Raw genomic sequence first — 23,212 nt, 5'->3', positions numbered from 1 at the left:
AGCTTATGTGCTGTATATGACCAGCTACCATTTCCGCTCTCAATCCATAGGCAATAAGCCATCCCTACAGTGAATGCAAGAATAAAACGTGCCGGGTAGCAGTACAGATTTGGTGAAACAGGTAATACACTCGGATTACCGTTAAGGTAGACTGTGCTATCCTTTTCGTTTTAAATGTTTAGGTTATCGAGAGCGCCAATATAACAAAGGGGCAAATGCAAAAACTTTCTATTTTGCTCCAAACAGAGGTTTGATCTTTTACTTGCAAAACAGTTTGCTTTGCATTTTGGAATTATTTATCCTAAACACGATATCATATGCAAATAATTTCAGTTTATGTTCGACACTTCACATGATTGTCAACGAGACAGTGTTTAACATTTCTTTGCAACTATTCTTGATTTTGTAAACGTTTTCATTTAAGACTGACATTTAAATGACTGTTTACAGGTACCACACTTTCACTGATGCTTTAAAGCATGACACTCTGAAATATAATGACAGATGAACACAAGCGCGGAGGTGAACTGAGAATTACAGTAATGGAACTCGGAATTACAGTAATGTTCACTGATTGTCACCTATTTGGTGCTCATTGTTGAGAACATATGCATACAACGCATCAAACAACACAAACGTTCAAAGTTTTATAAAGAGGAAATGTATTTATAAAGAAGGCATGAACACTGAAGTGCCAATAAAACAGACAAGTTATTAGGGGATTATAAAGTAAAATGTAAACTCACATGTACACTTCTACTAAAGATAGATTACAACAAGAAAAAAAAGTTTGCCATGAACGAGCGGTCGGGTGATTAATGTTCCCGAGGTCAGCATTCTCGGGGATGTACTCAGTACTCTTTTGTCTGTAAACAATGACACAGCAATCTCGAGACTCCAGTCTTAACCTAGATTTTATGGAAGTTAACCAACGGGTTTCTATTATGTTAATCGTGTGCCAAATACATTTCTAGCCCTCCTGTTCATCTGAGCAGAATACTTTGCTGTCGCAGTTCTTTGTTCCTAAGCTAGGGGTTCCAGTGTCACGGTGAGAACAGCTTTACGTGATATCATTGGAACGTTGTCTGTATGTAGACTGTAGTATAAGATTGATTATCACGTAGGACATATTGTGTAGTTTACTTGACCCCTTAAGATAAGTGTATAATGAGTACAAATACTGTGCCACATATATGCGCTCGTCATGAATATCGCTAATTGAAGAAAACTAAATTAATTGTACCAAACTAAAATTCACTAAAATCACCGCAAAACAAGGTGAAGAGATTTTGGCTGCCTGGGTCGTTACAACAGACACACAACACAGACTCCCATTTCATTAATGTCAAACACACAATATGACTGGTTTAATTGGTTACCAGGTGTAACTGCCTCGCTCTTGGATAACATTGCCACACGCCGTCGCATGCTGGTCACCAGTCGCCTGATTCTCTTTGGGGGCATCTGCTGCCACTCATCATGCAATGCATGGATCTGAACTGGAGGATCCCTTGCTCCCACCCTGCGTCCCAAAATGTCCCACAAATGCTCTGTGGAAGTCGTATCTGGACTTATGGCTGGCCATGGTTTTCAGTGGCGTTGTTTTGGATATGCTGAAAAGCAGCACGAGCATGATATGTTCTGGCATGTTCGTCCATGAAGCCTGGACGTGTGGCGAGAGCGTGTTTATCGACATGAGGCACTACAACACCGTCCAATATCATGTTCTGGTACCCGTGTCCATTCAATGCTCAGGGAAGTATTTACAGTCAAAGGAACAACACCCCCACACAATGGCCGATGCATCCAAGGATTATCCTTCTTTCTTTTTTTTCTTGCTCTTCTTTTCAGACTTCGGTTCATCCTTCACAATTTTCCACCTTTGCTTCAGAGGCACTGGGACACTCTACTGGTTGGTCAAAGTCAAATTTGTCTGCCAGTATACACCGAAAGGGCTATGGGCATGCTGTGTTTATAGCAAAGTTAACCGACCCTGTGACATACTGAACATGGTGCCATCAATCTCGCTCATTGTTGTGCCATGGCGGACCTGCTTCTTGTCTTGTATCTTTTTTTCAAGCTTAACTCTTTACTTTCATCATACCCTATAGTGATGTAGGTGTGGAATCTTATACGTGAAATGAAGATGTTCGATTGAGAAACTTCAGAAAATGGTCAAAATTGGCCAAACTCATAATTTAGGTGAATGATGTTAAATGACTCCTGTCATTTCTTGTACAATTGTTATCAACAGTAACCCTCCGGTCGTAGGTACCGTGCATTAAGATCTCTTTAATTCCAAAAAGCAGTTCACTTTTATGCAGTATCATTCATCAGTTGTTCTTCAGCTGTTGTTTCTCATATGATTACATTTGTTTAATAGCTGCTTTTATGCGTACACTTATTGTGATTATATATTTTAGTATGCTCCTGTCCTCGACGTGTATGAGTGTGCATGTGCGTGTGCGTGTGCGTGTGCGTGTGCGTGTGCGTGTGCTTGACTGTGGTGAGTTGGGATTGTGTAGCTCTCATGCTCTTATCTTGACGTATATGTATGCACCTAGCTATGATCAAATGCCCCTATGAACTGTACACACACCGGGTATCTGTTACCTTTGGACAAGTCTACTTCAGCTGTTTGTGCTGCGGGTACAAACACCCCACACCCACACCCTACATTAACCACTGCCCACACCCGTCATCCAGACCTCACCCCCACACACCACACAACCACCACACACAGACCACCACCACACGACACTACACCAAACCATACCACATCAACACCACACCACACCAACGCCACACCCTACCACCAAGACATCACAGCACAAACCACACCACACCACACCACACCACACCACACCACCAAGACATCACACCATATACCACACCACACACACACACACACACACACACACACACACACACACACACACACACACACACACACACACACACACCACAGCAGGTAATGAAGCCACCCATAGACTGTCAAGAGAGGCATAGTTTTGTACTTGGGATGCAAGCGTGACATATGGTAAGCAGTGGCGGTTTTCCTGAATCTTTTTAATCACATTTGTGTCAAAACGACAGAATATGCAATAGGAATTGCTATACTGAATTTAATTCACACATTGTTCTCGACGCTCTCTACACCTCTACATCATCTGGCTCGTACCTTGGAGGGAACGATCACTGATTCGAACGATCATGGCGACGACGATAACGAACAAGATTGGTGGATGGTTGGTTATCTGTCTGTTTATTTAAAAACACAAACAACAACATTTAATCTATATGGTATCTGAATCAGACAATCCAGTGATCAACAGTATGAGCATCAATTATGATACGATGACATTTGCGAGCCTGACCACTCGATCCCATTTGTCGCCTCTTACGACAGGCATAGCTTACCGAAGACCATTTCTAACCCGTAACTTCACCGGGTGTTTACTTGCCACTGTCCTTGGTGCCCTCTACATAGTATGGGTCGTAAGGTTAATGGACGGACTGCTGAGTCACACCCACAAACACTGTGAAGACGGTAGCATACAAACGGTATAACGAACACCAATAATATTGACAGTGATATCGATTTTATTACGCCTTTGTAATAACTACAGAGTACACGTTGGCCGTTAAAGCTCACATTATCGATTCACAAAACTGTAAATATAGATATACATTTCCGATCTTAACTGTTTCATTTGTGTTCCTGCCTCGAGTATATTTAACATGTTTCCATGTTTAGATTATCTGCACAAGAATATCATGGAAGTGCCATAAGACGTCGACGCAATACAAACAAAACCTACAGCATGCACGTTGGCCGTTAAAGCTCCATTACACTATCGACAAATATACTGAACAGCAAAAGAAACGCAACTCAGCCTCTTTGTCACGTTTTTATATAGAAGACATAAACATGAACGCTTACTTTTATGACATTTCCTTTTACCGAAACTTGCGTTTCTTTTGCTGTTCAGTATCGTAATGCAAAATGGAAGATCATAATCAGTGACATCTGGTAAGACGATTATAGAATTCTAGTCATTATGCAAGACACTTCTGAGACGGCTTGGGTTGCCTTTTATGCAAAACGTTACTCACAGGGCTCTGTACAGGTCACGCGAACTCCTTTAGGATTAAGGACTTACCGACATTGCTTTTTTATAAACTTCTTGAAATTGGTTGGTTTGTTGTTTAACGCCGCACTCAGCCATATTCCAGCTATATGGGAGCAACTTGTTAAGAATCGATCCTGAGCCAGACAATCCAGTGATCAACAGCACTCCAGTGATCCAGACCCTCTCTGGATCTGTCTATTGTTTTGCACCATATGGTCAAAGGACCGTTTATTTTGTGTTATATTTGTTGGTTAATTGAACCTAGTGAAGAAATATTGGTTGATTTTGTTGTTGCTGCTGTTGTTGTTGTTTTGGGACTTTTTTATGTGCGTGTTTGTTTCTTTGTTTCACTGTTGTTGGTATTTGTTCCGTTTCAAGTCAACTTTTCCAGCATATTGTTTTCACAATTCATTTGCAATGACCAGTCAACATGTTCACCCTATATCCTACATCTTCCGTAATTGATAATGTCGACTTCAACATCGGTGTAACTATCCGAGCGATTCTAGTGGACGTGTAACTGACTGGTCGGCGAAAGTAAGCTAACTGTAATACAGGTCACTGGAAACTCTGCCCGTTGAACAGCAATCCTGAAAAATGATAGTCAGATGTGAAATGATCTTCATATTAGAGCAGCATTTTTATGTCCTATGTTTCTCATCGCCTGAACGACCCTTCTAACTGTAGTTTTCAAGAGAGAAAAGCAATTCTCGGATCGGTGACCGGGTTGGTTCATGAAAAAGATCTCTGTTTGAAGGAATGTCCTTTTCAACACATACCTGCAATGGCGCCGGTCAGGAACGAGGCTACGTTCCCTGCTATAAAGGCCCGAATGATGAGCCTGACAACATCCGGTTTCCGTTCAGGTGCCAGAGGAACCAGTGTCCCGAGTGTAACCCCGATAGCGGTGACTGTGGAGAACCCACAGAGAGCATAGGTACCTATAACTTCACTCCGCTCCTGGGAAGAAAGACAAGATATATTTCATGCTTCACATCTGTACTGGTGACATAGCGAGTATCCGTGGGCTGGAGATTGGGGGTCGTCGTTTTGAGTTTCAGGATCTTTCCGGTGAAGATTGTTTTCTGTTAAACCACTTCCTTCTAGAAAGGTCTGGGGTTATGACATATACCGGTATATAGACATCCATAAAATAATAAAGTAATGTTTTACCTTTTCAAGGATTATTAAAATCAATATACATAATTATACGTGATTAAGATGAATCTTGTTTGAAGCGATATATGTACAATTTTGTAAATACGATCCGAAATCAATACTCCATCTGTTTGGATGGTGCAGAGAAAGTGAATTCTTTTGGAAGATATCTCCCTCAGTGGATTGAGTTTAAATTTTCAGTGCTACCAGAATTGTTCCACTGTGATCTAGAATTATTTGGTATTTCAGAATTCTTCCACAGTGATGCTATATTTGACACAGTGATTTGTATTCACTCAATGTTGGGATGTGGTATCCCCCTCCTTAGGGTCTTGATGTCGTCATAACATGAAATATATAATATTATAGTTTATATTTTTTCAATATTTTTTTTCTCGAAAAAAGACGTGTACAATGATGTACATAATTAAGTATAAAAACTGTAACATCCGAGTACTTTTGGGGTGTTTTTACACATAGATACAACATTCGCTCACACATTGACGTTATATCTGAGTATAATAAACAGAAATATAATAATTCACGTTGTCAATGTATACTCCTGAAAAAGATTTTCGTATTGTTTCCATCTGTGCTGGTATTCCTGAAACTTGTTATATCTGATGTTTTTCTTGCGGCAATAGTTCAACTCTTCTGAAATATGGATATGCGCTGTATTCTATTTGTAACTTCATATTTATAGACATGAAATTTAGCTAATAAAAAAATATTCAGTCAATGATTAGCATCGCCGTGGAAGGATTCAGAAATTCCAAACAATGATTGAGCTCCCACATTGTGGATTAAACATTCTGGAACGAGTATGCGATATTTTCGGTTTAGTGGTACAAATACCAACTTACTTACATCCATGATACCACCAAGGAGCGTCTGATTGGTCGCCTCGAGTATGACGTCACCACCCTGCCAGTGCCATGTATGATTATGCTTGGCCACGTAGTCAAGGAGCTGAAAACGGTTTCTCCTCAGGCTGGCTAGCTCAGCGTAGCCTAAGATGGGTGTGCCAAAGATCTTAATGCCCAACATTTCCCCCATCTTGCCACAGTCATGGGAGGCCACGCCCATCGAGTACGAGAGTGGGTAGAAGAAATAGGAACACAACAGCTGAAATGAAATAGAAGCAAGCATACTACATAGTGAGTGAGTGAGTGAGTGTAAGCTTAGTTTTACATTGCATTATTCCAGCAATATCACGACAGGCCACACCAGAAATTGGTGGCACACAGTGTGGGGAATCAAACCCGGGTCTTCGGTGGGACGAGCGAACGCGCTAACCCTTCTAACCCACCGTCCCAGCAAGCACACATGGGGACAGTCACAATGTTTGCAAAACCTGATACTCAACAGTTGAGCATAATGAGTGAGTAGTTTTAATCAAGGCTCGGTATATTCCAGCTGTGTGACTGCGGTTTGGAGATAATCGAATCTGAAGCAGAGCATCGATCTTTGCAACTGGGACGCGATGATTTGTGTCAAACATTTCCCAGACCCTGTAGTACTACATCCCTGTTAAAACAAAGGCCGCGAGCCAGACTACCCGATCCCATTAGTCGCCTCTAATGACAAGCATGGGCTGCTGAAGATCAGTTGCAGCTCGGATCTACACGAGTCAGATTAATATAATCATCTGATAGTCGCCTATCATCAGTACATATATATTTACCCCAAACGAAATGCCAGGGACACCCGCCTGGTCCCCGAACCATTCCAGTGTCATATTAACAAACTTCGCCAAGGAGACGAAGGCGATCTGGTTTGCGATAGTGTTGGAGGCGATCTTGATAGCGGCAACGGCACCGCTTGACAGTGCCGAGAGGACGTTCCGGTGCTTTCTGGAAGGAAACATTTAACTCTTATTTCTATGTGAAAACAGACCTTTTATTGGATTTTGTTGATCCACCCATCAAGTTCAATCTCGTATATCAGCTCACTCACAACACCAACTAACAGCAGCCAACAAACGTAGTCAGTTTCAAGTTAAAATGAATGATATGACCAACGAGCCAAAGTCATTTAATCAACCACACCTTAATTCACACAACAAACTCAGTCAATCCTTGTGCCATTTTACTTTCTTATGGTATTAATTTGAGTCACAGCTCACCCATTACACCAGTCCCTAACTCTTCTAATATACACCGTCCCACGCAATCACTCCAATGACTCACTCCAGTCCTAGATCCATCTTCACTTCATCTCTGAAGTATGACTTCATGGTTTCTGGACACATGAGTTTGGTGATGGCGAGAGCAGCTGGTGCAGACATCACCGCAGCAGACAGCAGATGGTTGGCAGGAACCTACATGAACGAGACGTGTGCCCTAACTGTACACAGTTTCAAGTAAGTATATTATAAGGTGTTCACTGGTCAGGAGGGGGACATGGTTTGATGTAGTCTTTATGTCTTCTGAACATAAACTCACACGGCGGGCACATCAAACCGTGGGCCCCGAGAAACCAGTGAACAACGTATTTGTCTTATCCAACTCCTCAATGTTAATTTTGACCTGTTTGAAGCACTGGTATTGAATCTTGAAACGGAATACCAGAGAGACGCAACCGCCCAAACACTACTAACACGAAGTGCCAAACAAATTCCCAGAGATCGGCATTTCCAGCGGGAAAAACAAAAAATGTTACTCGTTTGTGAGCGGGGTGCATTGACTGACTCAGCCAATCAGAAAAGCCAATTATTACGTGAGGTAGTTTGTGCGAAGCTCCCGAAGGCTTTTAAGGAAACAATGTTACGTTTTCCTATCAAATTGTATCCGCCGCTAAATATATTTTCATCCATTCCAAGACATAGATGTACACATAGATCCGTTTTGTTCGTACTGCTACTGGTGTTTAATCTTAGCTGTCTCACCAGGTTAAAAAGCCTTGAATCCCTCTTACAGATGGCATCGCGTTAGATTCAGCAGTGTACATAGCGTGATACCATCGATGTTGTCGCTTGATACTCGTGCCATACTGAATAATAAAGGCTTATGGGATATGGGACTGATTACATTGTGTATGTAATATACGTATACAGACTTTATCAGTTATTTTGCATTGGCCATTAAGGGGCGACTGACAAAAATACTGATTTATAACGTTTGTTCGTTGCTATACGTGAAAGTGAGGTGAAATGTGACCCAATCGCGGAATGTGAGTGACCGGCATAATAGTATCCTAACCCCCAAATGTCCCCTGCTCATGCATGAGGAGAGAAGGCGTTATTAGATGAAGTAGTACTCACTCCGAACTGTATGTAGGTGCCCATCACGGCGCCACTAACGCTGGCAAAACCACACGTCATGATGGCATGCAGCTCCGAAGCTGTCACGTGCTTCAAATATGGCCGAACCAAGAGGGGTGCTTCCGTCTAAAATATTCCAAGAGATGCATGTTACATAGTTGTCGTTGTGACATCACATTTTTCGTGTCTAGTTTGAGGTCGAATCGACATTTGAACATTTCTGAACTGGAGACTGCACTGCCTGAGTCACACGAAACCAGCGACACACATCTATGGCAAAGAGCGAATTAATGAGCAAATTAATGAAGTTGTAGTAGAGTAATAAACAATTATTGCCGGGTGATGATGTCATAATGACCAAGGACGAAATCCGAGGTTAATGTTATTTTCGCGGGTCCATAAAAACAGGTATTTTGGGATGTCATCCCAAAGATGACATCCTTACCTTGTCAGCTTGATGACTGAGTTAACCTCTTTGGTCATGTGGACAAGGCGGTCAGTGGCGGTCAGTGGTCATGTGGATCAGAAGGTCCGCCGTTCGACTTGGAAATTTTGTGGCCGTATGTACAGACCCGTTCCATATATATCCGGTAGCCACAATACTACGTACATACTAATATTTATTACTAAGTTTACGATGTAATCTTACTTTGAAACAATCGCATTTGAAAAACACCATGCTAAACGTAACCACACTTAGTGAAATAGTAGAACCGAACACGCCCTATGCTTATTTTTGGCCTGATGTAGCACGTCATGGTCGTGGAAATAACTATGTCTTCCAAGGCGACAATGAACTGTGCATTGGGTCCGAATTGTACAAACTGTAGACAAAACAATGACATAAACGGCGTGATATGCCTTGCACGATCACTGGGTGCAAATATAATTAAAAATAGTTGTGCATCGGGTCCGAATTGTACAAACTGTAGACAAAACAATGACATAAACGGCGTGATATGCCTTGCACGATCACTGGGTGCAAATATAATTAAAAATAGTTGGTTGGTGCTGGAAAACAAGTGAGCCGCACGCCGACAACGTATTCAGCTGATCTCGGGAGAAAAATAAGGGATATCTGAGGAAACACGCCGATTAATTACATACAGAACTTACACAGATCAGTTCCACGGTGAATAGAGAAAATTCTTAGGAACAAGGGTCATATAACAAAGTACTGAGGTAAGTCACCCTGTATTTCATGTTTTATCACCATCTGAATACAGCTCGCTAAAAGGAGGGGCCACCATCAATATATGTAATATTATGGCCACCCGTTGTATATTCGGACACTTGACGTAATTTCCATAGACTTAAATGTTATTTCTGTGCAGCATAAATAATGTTCATGAAGTTAGTTTCGGGTGGATCTTTGTAAAATTTAACAGGCAAATTTGAAACTCTGCTCCGCGACATAAATTCACTTCACTTTTTTGCCACTATTTAACTGATGACATCACATTTATCAACTTACGTATGGTTCAACAATGCACTCTCCCATAGGAAGCTATGTTGGAGGAATTCACGGCACTGTACACATGTTGATTAAATTGTTGACATTTGATAAATATACAACCGAACATTAAACAGAAATTATGTGATTGTGGGTGAGATGATTCCTCGCACACGTCACTTGAATCTTACGAAACTTTAATCAATGATAATTATTTAGGCTACACAAAATTAACATGTTACAAGTTTTCCATGGATATAAGCGTGAACAGGCCTGAATATGTAATTATATACACTAGAAGGAAAAGGTCATGTGTGTACTTCTAGTGTTATACAAATCGAAATCTGGTGTTAATAACAACGAAGAGTACAAGATTTGGTTCTTGAGATTTGGTACCCGAAACAAACTGTTTTCACCGCATGCTCTTTTCATACATAAACTGTATTTGTCACGGTTTTCATATGCCAACATGAACTTGATATTTTATAGGATATACACAGAAATCAACAAGCTGCTGGAGAATCTCGATTCTGAATACCTACCAGCCCTATGAAGATGTTGGCGGAGGCTATCACAGACTCGACGGGCCCACAGGCCAGACAGAAAGACAGGAACGACCCCAGTTTCTTCATGATTACCTGGATTACCCCAATGTGGTACAAGATGAAGATGAAGGAGTTGAAGAACAGCATTACTGGTAGTACCTGCAACAGAAAAGGGAATAGCACCAGTGTTCCAAATAATCCCCGACCGGGAGGCCCAGTGCCGGTTGTTATTGTATCGTCCTGGCAGTCTCAGTTATTTTCAGACCCTTGTGACCTTCTGCCGTTTTCTTTTCATCTAGAACCCTTCACATTATATTTTACGTTACTAACGTTCGGAAATCATTCATGTTTCCTCATGTCACGATAACTTACAGTTCCTGGTATTTCAGCGCTTTGCGCATAGGCATGTCAACACCAGTCTTTAACAAATTAAACCTCTCTCTACGCCATAAGCTTCACTTAACTGATTTTGTAGAAACAGTCTGAAACTGTATAAAGTGTAATTTATTTTGTTTTATTTGGGCCTGTAAGTTATAAAGCCCGCATGCCCTGATGGTCAACTGGCAATTTAAAGTATTCCTACACTGAATACAACTCCAGTGTATCTACTACATGATTATTATAGTAGTATGGTATCACTGGCATCGGACATCTGGACGACGCTGGAATTAACTTAGAATCACAAAAGCAACTCTGGTTACACTGAATTTCAATTCCTTGTTTCATACGAGAATGGTATTTACAAATGAATTTTAATTTTAAACTTTAATAACATCGTATTTCTATATTTTAGAAATAGGCATCGGCAGCATGACTTTAACTAAGAAATCACAAACTGTCCCTGTTTGATGAGGTCGTAAAATGATTCACAATGCATTTGGCTCACTAGTTACAGCTGTAGTGAGGTTTTTGCGCAACCTCAGTGGGGTTCTGTGACGCACGATGAGATTGATAATATAATATCAATTCCGTATCAAACCGCCAGACACAGCGACACAGCCTCGTTTTGAGATTTCGATGATTTCCACATTTTTGTTTGTTAGAGCTCGCTGTACGACAGAGCACACTGTACGACGGTGTTTGAAAGGATTAAATGGAGCGTAATATTGCAATACACAAGTGCTTAGACGTATCAGATCATACATATTAATATTTGTGTATCCAGTTAAATGAATTAGTCTAAAAGTTCTGAACTGGTTATTGCACTACGTTGTGCAACTGAACGGAACTCAGTCAGCAAAAGACTTTTGTGGAATCAATGTTTTAACTTGCACAAACCAGTGCGTTTGCTGAATTGAAGAACAGCATCACTGGCGTCACACAACAGGGCAATGTTTGAACTGAAAAAAGGCATCGGTGAGGAAACAAGCATCAATGGCAGGTCAGCATCACACAACAGGAAGATGCCGCTGCTGACGAACATCACCTCTGGCATCACGTATTTCTTCAACAAGAAGACACTGGAGCCAGCGATTAACATGATGATGCCACAACATACATAAGGCAAATTATCATCATTATTAGAGGATATGTATATAGTGCATATATCCACGCAACTACTCCATGCTCAAAGTGCTGCCATATTTTCACCTGGATGTAAATCCCAGTGCCACATCGTATTACTCCTAAGGGATCATAAATTCATCGCTGAGACGACTGGGACGCATAGTAACAGTACTTTGTCTTTACTGCACTTTGCTGTACCCGCGACGTATTGTTTGCAGGAATCGTGTGGCCACCATCAGGTCATTTATCAACGGATTCGTGGGTTAGTTCAAGGAGATGGGGTTGTTTACTGTATACTATGGGCTGTGACAACACTGAAAGGGTCGGCACACAAAGCTGATTTCAAGGTTTGTTTACAGGCTGGCTTGATTCCGACTCCTCAAGCTCACTGGACCACTGGCCTGGCGCCTCAGTCAGCTCGCCCACCATGCCCCACATGTGATGCAAATTGATGAGACTTTTGTTATAATGCTGAATGCCCACTTGATACCATATGTATATGAGATTGTTTTGTTTCTTCTACGCACGGCAAAAGCTATCCTGTGATCCCTGTAATTCTTCCCAAACACAAACTCGGCTCCAGCATTCCCGTACGAGAGGAACTCTTCGACCCGATGTCCACTCCAGTCGAACAAGGCGTAGCCCCAGGGTGTCCGTAAGATAAGGACAGCAAATACAAACTGTATCACGATTCCCCAGAACACCGGGTGCCAGTTCACCTGATGAGGGAAATGTACGGTACAGAATGTTTACATAAAGTACATAGTGTATAGGAAACAACTGAGATTAGTAAAACCACCACATGCTATTCAATACAAAACTTGGTATGGCACGTGGTAGCTAATCAGATGGGGAGTAATCAGAAAGTGTCCGTTAATATTTATCACGTTCCTAATGACAGAGGTATAAATACGTCGGTGATACTCTTAACTTTAGCGAAACTTGGTTTTTATGTATAAAGGCCGGGCGGGACAACTTAGGAATGGCCATCGAGTCCTAACTTGACACACAGAAGGGAGCAAGCTACTAAGACATATTTTATATCATTGGAAAGATCTCGAGGAGATTTAAAGAAAGTCTATATTAAATTATAGAACGATGGTGTTTAATCTTATTCAACTAAGATAATTCTGGTAGCGAAACAAAAATATCAGATCAGTTGATCACGCTAAGTGCTTTTTATTTGGAATAAACATAAAACTACCACTCATGCAGCAGTATCATTACTTACACTCACTAATTTGTTAAATTAAGATAATTCTGGTAGTGAAATAAAAACATTCTGAAAACAAAATTCGCCAGACATTTCTGCAGAAAAAAATTTTGCCAGACATTTCTGCAGAAATGCATTTTCAGAGCCAGTATGTGAGCTTATTGACACGTGGACACACTGGCACATGAACTTTTCGTGTTCATCTCCTCGAGATCTTTCCAGTGATATAAATATGTCTTTGTAGCTTGCTCCCTTCTGTGTGTCAAGTTAGGACTCGATGGCCATTCCTAAGTTGTCCCGCCAGGCCTTTATAGCTCCCACATGCCATGGAAGAAGGAAACATACCCGTTTTAAAGTTGGAATCCAGTTCTAGCCAAGTTCGTTCATGTTGTCAAAGACAAGTGATATTCCATCCAATCCTATCTCTGTTCCAGCCCATAAGTCTATCTTCATGTATTCTCTTGACAACGCTACCTGAATTACACCCCGTTGATATCATCACCCGGTTTAGTCAGAAAATATGAATTAGACCTGAGATGACCCCACACAGATTTCAACATACATCTTGCCATGTTACTACTCACCCTGGCTGGACTGGTAGAGAAGACAAATCCAAAACCCACAAAGACGACTAAACCGAGAAGTGATTGAATGTTCTGGGGGTTGTACCTGACTACATCAAGCCCTATGTAGACAGCCACACCGGCACTGCCCAAAAGGTACAGGCCCCTGGGAACAGAGAGTGATAGAGGTCGACATTCACGTTTAGACGTACTACAAACATTCTTTCAAACAAACTGTATTACTAAGTGGGATCTGGGACGGCATTTACACAGCAAAATAATTAATTTATCAAGTAATATACTAGTAGTACCCATCAAACATTTAGACTTACTAGTGTAACTGTATCAACTTAAGTCATTAAACTGTTCTAAACTATATTTTGTAAAATAACCCATACTGTTTATAAGTACTGTTTACACATGAACTGAAATTAAACAACTTTGTAACGATGAAATGATTATTGTCATGAGTTCAACTCGGTGAAAACTGGTGAACTCTTAACAAAACTATACACCAAAACGCAACCATTCACATGCACGATATTTGCACATGCTTTACGGAAATTTGATGCATGGTTCTCGTGCAAAGAATTGCAACTGGTTCTCTCAAATGTGTGCAGAAATTCATCTTCGATGTATATATGTACTTGACATATAATGAGTGCTTTAAGTGAGTCTAAATTTGTGATTGGTAATGTTTATGCAATCGTGGATATCCTTCCAACATTTGCACAAATGTACCTTCTGATCAACCGTCGCATTGCCAGTGTCTTCTCGCTTGGTCCCCAAACTGATGCACATCTTTTAAGACAGGTGAAATTGCACAAACCTTTCGTCACTCTCTTGAGCAGGTACAGAAATGCAATTAGTGTTCCAACCAGCAGACGAACAGACCCTTCATCTCCAAATCTGCATTTTAACAACAGGTGAAACGGTTTCAAGACGTAAATGTCAGGTGAGTTGATGTAGGCGTGTCGTTGTATTTGCAACAACCCGAAATTTACGCTAATATTATCAAGCGACACATTAAAAAGTTTCTGTGTAATAGTAATAGAAATCGATTTCAAGATTTGGTGTCGGCAACAATGACCCGGTATCGAACTGACCCGTGTAGATCCGGGATAAAATAGGTCTTCAGCAACCCATGCTTGCCACAAAAGTCGACTAACGGGATGGATGGTTGGCACATGCCATCGGTTCACAGTTGACTAGTTAACTCGATTGTTTACAGACCGATGCCCTAAGGCTGCAATATTGCTGAGTGCGGCAAGAAACAAACATCACGTACTCACGCTATCGAACTGAAATATTCTCCTGAATTACGTCATGGAGAGCTTTACACCAGATTACCATATGGTCAGTCCACAATGAAGAGGTGATTCTGGGTAACATTTCCCAGTTACATTTTGCCTTTGCGAGAGGTGACCAAGTTGGAGTGATTTTGCGTGAGTTTATCCTCACGGTATCATCCAACCATCGACACTGGGCGTTTCTCAATATTTAGATACCGACAACTGTCGGAACGCAAAAATGAAACGAATTATTTGTTGTTTAAACAATTACCGAAGTGTTTTTTTTTTTACAGAACACTGTTGATCGAGTAGCGGGGCGTGGGTTTAGATATCTGGCCATTTATATGACAATTTTAAACAACATCCAGTATTTCTCGCAATAAACATACAGTCATTGTCTTGAACTGGCTCCTCTGAACCTTTTGCAATATACGTTTCTTTCTTCAAATCCAAAATTTAAACTTATTTATTATTGTATTTGCAAATATAATATCCACGTCACAAAAATGTTGCTTTTGAGTACACGGACCATCTAAAGTCGTTTTATATATAAACTTCAGTATTGCTAAGCGTCTCATTTAGAGAAAACCAGTAAACCAGAACTTACTTGAGGTACATACAATACGTAAAGTAGGTCAGGTAAAGCACCAACAGCAGACACTTGACAACGGCAACCACTTTAACCTTGTGCTTGTCCATGAGGTGTTTTACTGAATTCTCCACGCGCATGATGGCAGAGCTCCAGCAGTTGTCAACGAAGACCATTTCGTCATCGACGGCCATTTCAATGTCAACATCGTCCACAGATACATGTTTGATGTCACTCCCTGGATCAGTTGTACTTTGTATGTCTTTCATGATGCAGGGTTGGCACCTGGTAGTGAGTGAAGCAATCAGTGAGGAAGGTTAGTTTTACTCAATATTCCAATATTAGTAATATCACGATGAATGGGGGGCACCAGAAATAGGCTTCCATGTGGGGAATCGAATCTAGGTCTCCGGTGTGATGAATAAACGCTTTACCCACAAGGCTATCCGACCACTCCCGTGTGAACAGCGAGTTCGGTTAAACATCGCTTAAAATAGCATGTCACTTTCAGCGGGTGTTTGTTAGAGAACGTCATGGAGTGTTTGTTGTTCAGTCGTTCAATACATTGATGGAGTATGTGCAAGTTGGGTGCGTGAGTGAAAACAGGATTTAACAGGTGTTTACGAAAGCTGGGACCAAGGGTCGTGATGTTTTAGGAAGAAAAAACATGACCTAATGTTTGAAAGAAAGCCTCAGTGGCTATTCATCCGCGTCATAAACACATTATGTAACCACAAATTTTAGATTCAGGTCGCAGACACAGGTCATAGGTCGTAGATACAAGTCGTAGAGAACTCTCGTAGACACAGGTCGTAGATAGAGTTTGTAGCCAGAGGTCGTAATCTATACAGGTGGTAGATACAGATCGTAGCCACAAGTCGTCGGTCCATACAAGTCGTAGATACAGGTCGCAGATACAGGACGCAGATACAGGTCGTAGATACAGGTCGCAGATACAGGTCGCAAATTACAGGACGCAGATACAGGTCGCAGATACAGGACGCAGATAAGGTCGAAACCTCAGGTCCTACAACAGTTCTTAGATACAGGTCGTAGATACAGGTCGCAGATACAGGACGCAGATACAGGTCGCAGATACAGGTCGCAGATACAGGACGCAGATACAGGTCGCAGATACAGGTCGCAGATACAGGACGCAGATACAGGTCGCAGATACAGGTCGCAGATACAGGACGCAGATACAGGTCGCAGATACAGGACGCAGATAAGGTCGAAACCTCAGGTCCTACAACAGTTCTTAGATACAGGTCGTAGATACAGGTCGCAGATACAGGACGCAGATACAGGTCGTAGATACAGGTCGCAGATACAGGTCGTAGATACAGTCGTAGCTACACGTCGTAGATACAGAACGTAGATTCGGTCGTAGCCACAGGTCATGCAACAGGTCTTAGACACAGGTCGTAGTTACAGGGCGCAGATACAGGTCGTAGCCACAGGTCGTAGATATAAATCGTAGACACAGATTGTAGATAGAGTTAGTAGCCACAGGTCATAATCTATACAGGTCGTAGCCACAGGTCGTAAATACAGGTCGTAGTCACAAGTCGTACATACAGGTCGCAGATACAGATCGTGGATGAGGTCGTAGTCACAGGTCCTACAACAGTTCTTAGATGCAGGTCATAGTTACAAATCGTAGATACCGGTCGTAGTCACTAGTCGTAGTCACAAGTCGTAGATACAAGTCGCAGACACAAGTCGCAGATACAGGACATTGATAAGCCACAGGTCCTACAACGGTTCTTAGATACATGTCGTGGCCCCAGGTCATAGCCGCAAGTCGTAGATTCAGGTCGTGGCCACAGGTCGTAGATACAGCTCGTAGATACAAATCATAGATAGAGTTAGTAGCCACAGGTCATAGCTACAGGTCATAAATACACGTCGTAGTCAGAAGTCGTGGCCACGGGTCGTAATCTGTACAGACCGTAGAAACAAATCGTAGCCCCAAGTCGTTGATACAGGTGACTAAACGGGGCAATTTTGAACAAACTCACTTGCCTAAGGTGAGACAGCTGTCATGCATTACACGTGTTTCGTTGTGGGGCAGGTCTCAAGTCCCAGAAACCTTCTAGAGTAAAGCCGCACAACATCCATCTAAGGCTCTTCTTAACTTCAACTGATTTGTGAGCTGAGCTCTATGTACAAAAACACACGCCACCACTTTATGCTTCAGTGATATTACTTAGTGGCATTAAGGTTCGAAGGATCAAGACTCCGGCTAAAAGCCTCGGATACACGTACATGAACAAATTTTGAATCTAAAGTTCAACCCTATTTTACCTCAGTCCTCACTTAATTACCTACCTGACCGCGTTCCTCAGTTAAAACAGTTGTGTTTGACTGAACATGCCTGTCACTGGGGGCTATTACATTATCACGCCATACTTGTCACCGTCATACAGAAATCCCTGCCCACTGAGCAATGCATGGACTGTACCTGTCAATGTATGGAGGAGCGGTTGGGTAATCTAGTACTGTTTATCTTGCTGAGCCAGGGTTCGATTCTCCACATTTGGTACAGTGTGTTTATTGGTACAACGATAGCGCATTCATAGTCTAATGGATACAGGACGTCACGGGTCAGAAAGACAAACCAATCCGTGGTTGTTCTAGTGCACTCATTAAGGAAACGTATAATGAATTAAAAAAAGGCACAGTTAAAATGATGTACAATGATGGGACAGTCATGCCGCTGAATATGACGCTTAATACACCCGGATTTCAAAACGCCCACGTTCGCTAAACTTTTTTCAGTAAACAGAATTTTTAATGTCTTAATTGAATAGTGGTCTCGCCTCGTAGCCTCATCCAAGTCACAACATCTGCTCAAGCTATACTGAGTCAAAAAAGAAACTTCACGAAATGTAATTTTTAAAAATAATGAATAATCTTCCTCTGATGATACACCTATGTATCCGAAATGGGATTCCTATCTTTCAACTCAAGCAAAACGTTAGCCAAACCCACTCAAACCCATCGTGCAAATGACGTTAGTGCCAAATCAGGTTTTGCACGTGCAGTCGATCACGTGATCTTCGCATCGAAGTTTTCTTCATTTGCACTTGTTTGCATTGGCCTCAAGAATTGAAGAAACACTTTTAAACCACAGTTCTAAAGGTACTTTAAATGTCATGATTGTCAAATGTGCAACGTGAACGTGCCGTTGGCATGTAGCAAGCAGGAAGATCAATTATTGACGTCGCAAGAGCAATGGGATGCAGCCGTCGTACTGTGTATGACTTGCGATGTCGTCTAGACCAAACTGGCACCACTTCTGATCCCCAAGGTCGGGTCGTCCACGTGTGACGTCATGATCAGAAGACCGTCAAATCATCCTACGTCACCTACGTGACAGATTAATGCCGGCTACACGAACCAGGGCTGAGATGTTTAGAACTCGACTGTCCTCACAGACCATTCGAAATCGGTTGCGGGCTGCCAATCTCCATTCTCGACGTCCATATCACGGGCCGATATTGACGCCGTTTCATCAACGTCAACGTCTGCTGTGGGCCCAACGTCACCTCCGATGGACCCAGAGAGACTGGAATCGAGTCGTCTTTAGCGATGAATCCAGGTTTACCCTCAGATTCGCGTATGGCAAGCATGGAGTCTGGAGACGACGTCGTGAACGGTATGCCCAATGTTGTGTACAGGAATTCGACAGATTCGGGGCTGAAGTTGCATGTTGTGGGGTGTTTTCTGTGGGAACAACCTTTCCCGACTTCTGGTCATCCGTGGAAATCTCACAGCTGCTGCTTACCGCGACCAGCTCAACCCTGAACTCGTTCCTTTCATGGCGGCTTATGGTCCATTATCCAGCATGATAATGCTCGGCCGTATACCACGATGCTGACACGAAATTTCCTTCAAAACGCTGGAATCAACGTCATGGATTGGCCATAGAGGTCCCCTGATCTGAATCCAATAGAACACGTTTGGGATACACTTGGGAGAAGGTTTCATGGTCTTAAGAACCAACCTCAGAATATGCAGGAACTTGACACTGCCTTGCAAGAGCAATTGCGCAGAATTCCCAACTACGTGTTCACAAGCTTCAGTCAGTCGATGATGAGACGGTGTTTGGCAGTGGTGAATGAGCTGGGCTGCCATACACAATACTGAACTGAGAACTTTCGAATTTTTATTCTTGTCAATTGACATTCTGTATACCCATGTTTTGGAACTGCGGTGTAGCCTAATGGAACTGATTGTGGCTCTGTCAGTATATCGAGAACGTCACACAGATCTCAGCAATGAAATAAAAACAATTTAACCATCTTACCATCTCTTGTACTTTTATAGTGCCCTGAAGAAAGAATGCAAAGTCTCTTTTTTGACTCAGTATATTTGTGACTCATGCGTTTGCTGAACGGTGAAGCGATACATTTACTCTATATATTACATTATAGGAAAGAGTACTTCGTCTGAAATTCCCATCACCTGTGTCAGAGCAGTAGCTTTGACTTTAAGAATGTAGCTAATTGTATGGATTTTCGATTGTTCCCCCATAAATCAACAGTAGAAAGACTCTTCTAGATCATGCATTGCGGGTCTTCTACCTTGATTTCCCATCCTTCCCTTATCAAATTTTCCATCCATATTCAACAACCCGTTCTCACATTTTAGCCATCATCTCAGATGGTTAACTGTATCTGCATGGGCTAAGACTTTCAATTTTTGTTTGTAATAACTGCCCTGCAACCGGTGTCCAAAATGTTCTGCAAACGTGATAACCTTGTACGGCAATACTGAAGTTGAAAACGTCTTCGTTCACCATCTGTTTGGAAAGAAACCTCACTCTAAACACCCAAGAATTAAATCCAAATTTAAGCCCATGAGCTTAAATACGGGAATTCTAATGCATGTTGCATTAGTAAACTTATCTCTATATACTAACTTATATATATCAAGAACATGACATGCATTTATGGTATTTGGGTATATATTAAATCATTTAAAACAACCTGGGGCATTTGGACTACTACCGTGTGGCAATTTGGCCGAATTTGCTGGGGTATTTTTGTAGTTATGGCAGTTTGACTGATACCTTGTTCCATCAGAATTGGACTTCACCCATTTAATCTATGTTAAAACCTACCACTGACTGTAAGGTGTAACATGGAATGATGACGTCTAAATGAAGCCCGTGGATACTGCTTCCTTCTTCAGGTTAGTGTTTGGATTTTATAACCCATATCTCTGCATGTCTCTTTCATATTGGAACATAAATGTGTTTCTTTCCAGTGTTCGGTGATGCCATGCCCAAGGCAACAGAATACGCCATAGTACCACTTACAAAAACAACAGAATCAACACGATTTGTATTATTGTAGAGTTCGGTCTTTGGCAGTATGTGTTGTTGAAGGTCTATTCTACCCCGGGACCGTCACGGGTCTGTTGTACTTTGAACAGACATTTGGTATATGCAGAGTCGTTCCGTTCCTCCGAAACATATTTGTGTAGGTCTGGAACAATCTAATACGACATGTTTGTGGTCTAATTATGCATGCACGGTGTAGAGAGGAATGTATGCTAGCCAGCTATATATACTTTGCACTGACAATATGATGATGCATATGATCTGGGTCAGCAGCTGTTTCATAGGCCTTGGTCAACTTGACTTAAGTATTCGTCATCATGAAAAGAGATTATGCAACATACGACAAGGCGTGTGAACACATTTAACACTTGGATGTCCTTGTGCATGTTAAGGACCAGTTGATGCTTAACATACTCAGGACAATTCACTGGTTACCTTGGAGAAATGTTAATTGCTGGCGTTATGCAGACATACTGAGTAGACTTGTGAGTCTGATTTAGAGTTATCGAAAACTCGTAATGGAGAGGAATGAGACCTCAACTCAAAACTAAGACACAAAGTTTCAAAACATCATCGGCCCACAATGGCAACTCACTCAGTTTCAAAACATCATCGGCCCACTATGTCAACTCACTCAGTTTCAAAACGTTTTATGGTGAAGATTTTTGCACACGAGAAATATCAGAGCCTATGATCAAATATAGATCCAACTGAAATTGTGTAAGATTGTGTAAGGTTTTAAAAGATATTTGGCTGATATTATAACGAGTTTCACCTTTTTTTCTGGTTTTATTTAAGAAATACAGTTCGTTCTATCAGTAGAGCGAACTGTATTTTTTTTCTATGATGCCGTATTTAATCATTTCTAAACCTAATTTCGATTAATCTATGGCAGACAACAAACGTCGGTGTCTGTGACCTAAATTAGGAATCCACGCACCAGGCTAACTGACGCGCTGTTCTTTTGACGTGTCAGCCCCCTACGTTAAGACAAGCGTTACTGGAAAACAAATGATTTGGTGACGGTTTATGCCCGGGTTAAATATTTTCTCTAGATCATTTTAATTACATTTGTGATTCTCTTACACCATACAAGGCAATATGACCGTCTCATTTCCACTACAAACGAAAGTTTTAGATCAGTACATTCAGCTAAAGCTGACTAGTCGTGCGACATTCCACGATTGCATTGTGGTAATGTAAACATTGCCAACATTACCGTAAAATTTTGAGTGAAACTATGAGACATTTTATCCTTCGGAAAACATAAATGTAAAGTTTCCACCAGTGATGTTATCTGTGTGCTGCAACTGCAAACCAAAAAACGGGATGCGACGAAGCAGTTTACTGTGGGAGGCTGTACGAGGCGATGGCATCTGACAACCATCGTGACGTCGGTTACATTGTGACGTAATGCAAAAAAGTTCGATTACAAGGGGGCAGACTGGAATGACGCAGTGACGTCAACACATTGTGACGTAATGCAAAAAGTGTATATTATCGTGTGATAAAGTATTGTCGGCGCCTTTGATCTTTCACTGAAGCATCTTAGAATACGGTATAATTTTGATATTTTTAATTGAATGTGTTCAGAAGCAAGTCGACTGATATTGTCATTGGTGAAATGCACAGCGTGAATGGGGAAACATTACTGAAATAAACAAATTCTATCCAGTCAGCTGTTATACAAAGTCTTCATGCCAACATGTCTCTATTATTGTGTGCGAAATAGGCACTGACCCGGCAACCTGTGGCTAATGAAAATCCATTCAGGTCAGTAAATTTAGACAGTCACTGGCTCGACAGGCTAATGAATGTTTCTGGGATCATTTTGTAAATGTATCACTTTCACTTTGATAAGTCATAACACATTTTTGAATGATAAAGCACCATTGGGCTCATCACACATGTTTCGAATTGACTGGAATCAAGGAGACTCAACCAGAAAGAAACCATTTCCAAACTTCTAACTTCGGGAGAGAATGTCAATATAAACAATCTTTCAAACTGTCTTAACAAGGCGTAGCATATTTACTTTACTATTGCTACACCCATTCCACAAATCGTGCAGTATAGAATGAAAATAATCATGGTTTGAAAAACAACTTTCATATTTTGTTGACAAATTTCTGTAGAGTTGGTGTGTTT

At 41.5% G+C, this 23,212-nt stretch overlaps 1 protein-coding gene across 1 annotated transcript; it reads right to left on the bottom strand.

Annotated features, from left to right (window-relative positions):
• Positions 1-3,244: 3,244 nt before the first annotated feature.
• LOC137255505 (solute carrier family 28 member 3-like) lies at positions 3,245-15,983 on the bottom strand. The gene is made up of 10 exons (XM_067792940.1): positions 15,733-15,983; positions 13,855-13,999; positions 12,585-12,776; positions 10,549-10,710; positions 8,554-8,679; positions 7,481-7,611; positions 6,976-7,144; positions 6,159-6,416; positions 4,913-5,093; positions 3,245-4,723 (listed from the first exon to the last, which is right to left on the bottom strand). The coding sequence occupies exons 1-10, from the start codon at positions 15,981-15,983 to the stop codon at positions 4,692-4,694; spliced, it is 1,647 nt and encodes a 548-aa protein (XP_067649041.1). The 3' UTR covers positions 3,245-4,691.
• Between the last annotated feature and the right edge of the window lie 7,229 nt (positions 15,984-23,212).

Source organism: Haliotis asinina, chromosome 11 (genome assembly GCF_037392515.1).
Source record: "Haliotis asinina isolate JCU_RB_2024 chromosome 11, JCU_Hal_asi_v2, whole genome shotgun sequence".
NCBI lineage: Eukaryota > Metazoa > Mollusca > Gastropoda > Lepetellida > Haliotidae > Haliotis > Haliotis asinina.
The sequence above is the reverse complement of the archived record's forward strand: the minus strand, read 5'-3'. Positions and strand labels throughout refer to the sequence as shown.

Coding starts and splice junctions, on each gene's coding strand:
- LOC137255505 (XM_067792940.1), bottom strand. CDS start 15,983: ATGAAAGACATACAAAGTACAACTGATCCAGGGAGTGACATCAAACAT. Junction 7,612..8,553: donor GCACCTACATACAGTTCGGA/GTGAGTACTACT, acceptor TCGTTCATGTAG/GTTCCTGCCAACCATCTGCT. Junction 7,145..7,480: donor AAGATGGATCTAGGACTGGA/GTGAGTCATTGG, acceptor GTTTCCTTCCAG/AAAGCACCGGAACGTCCTCT.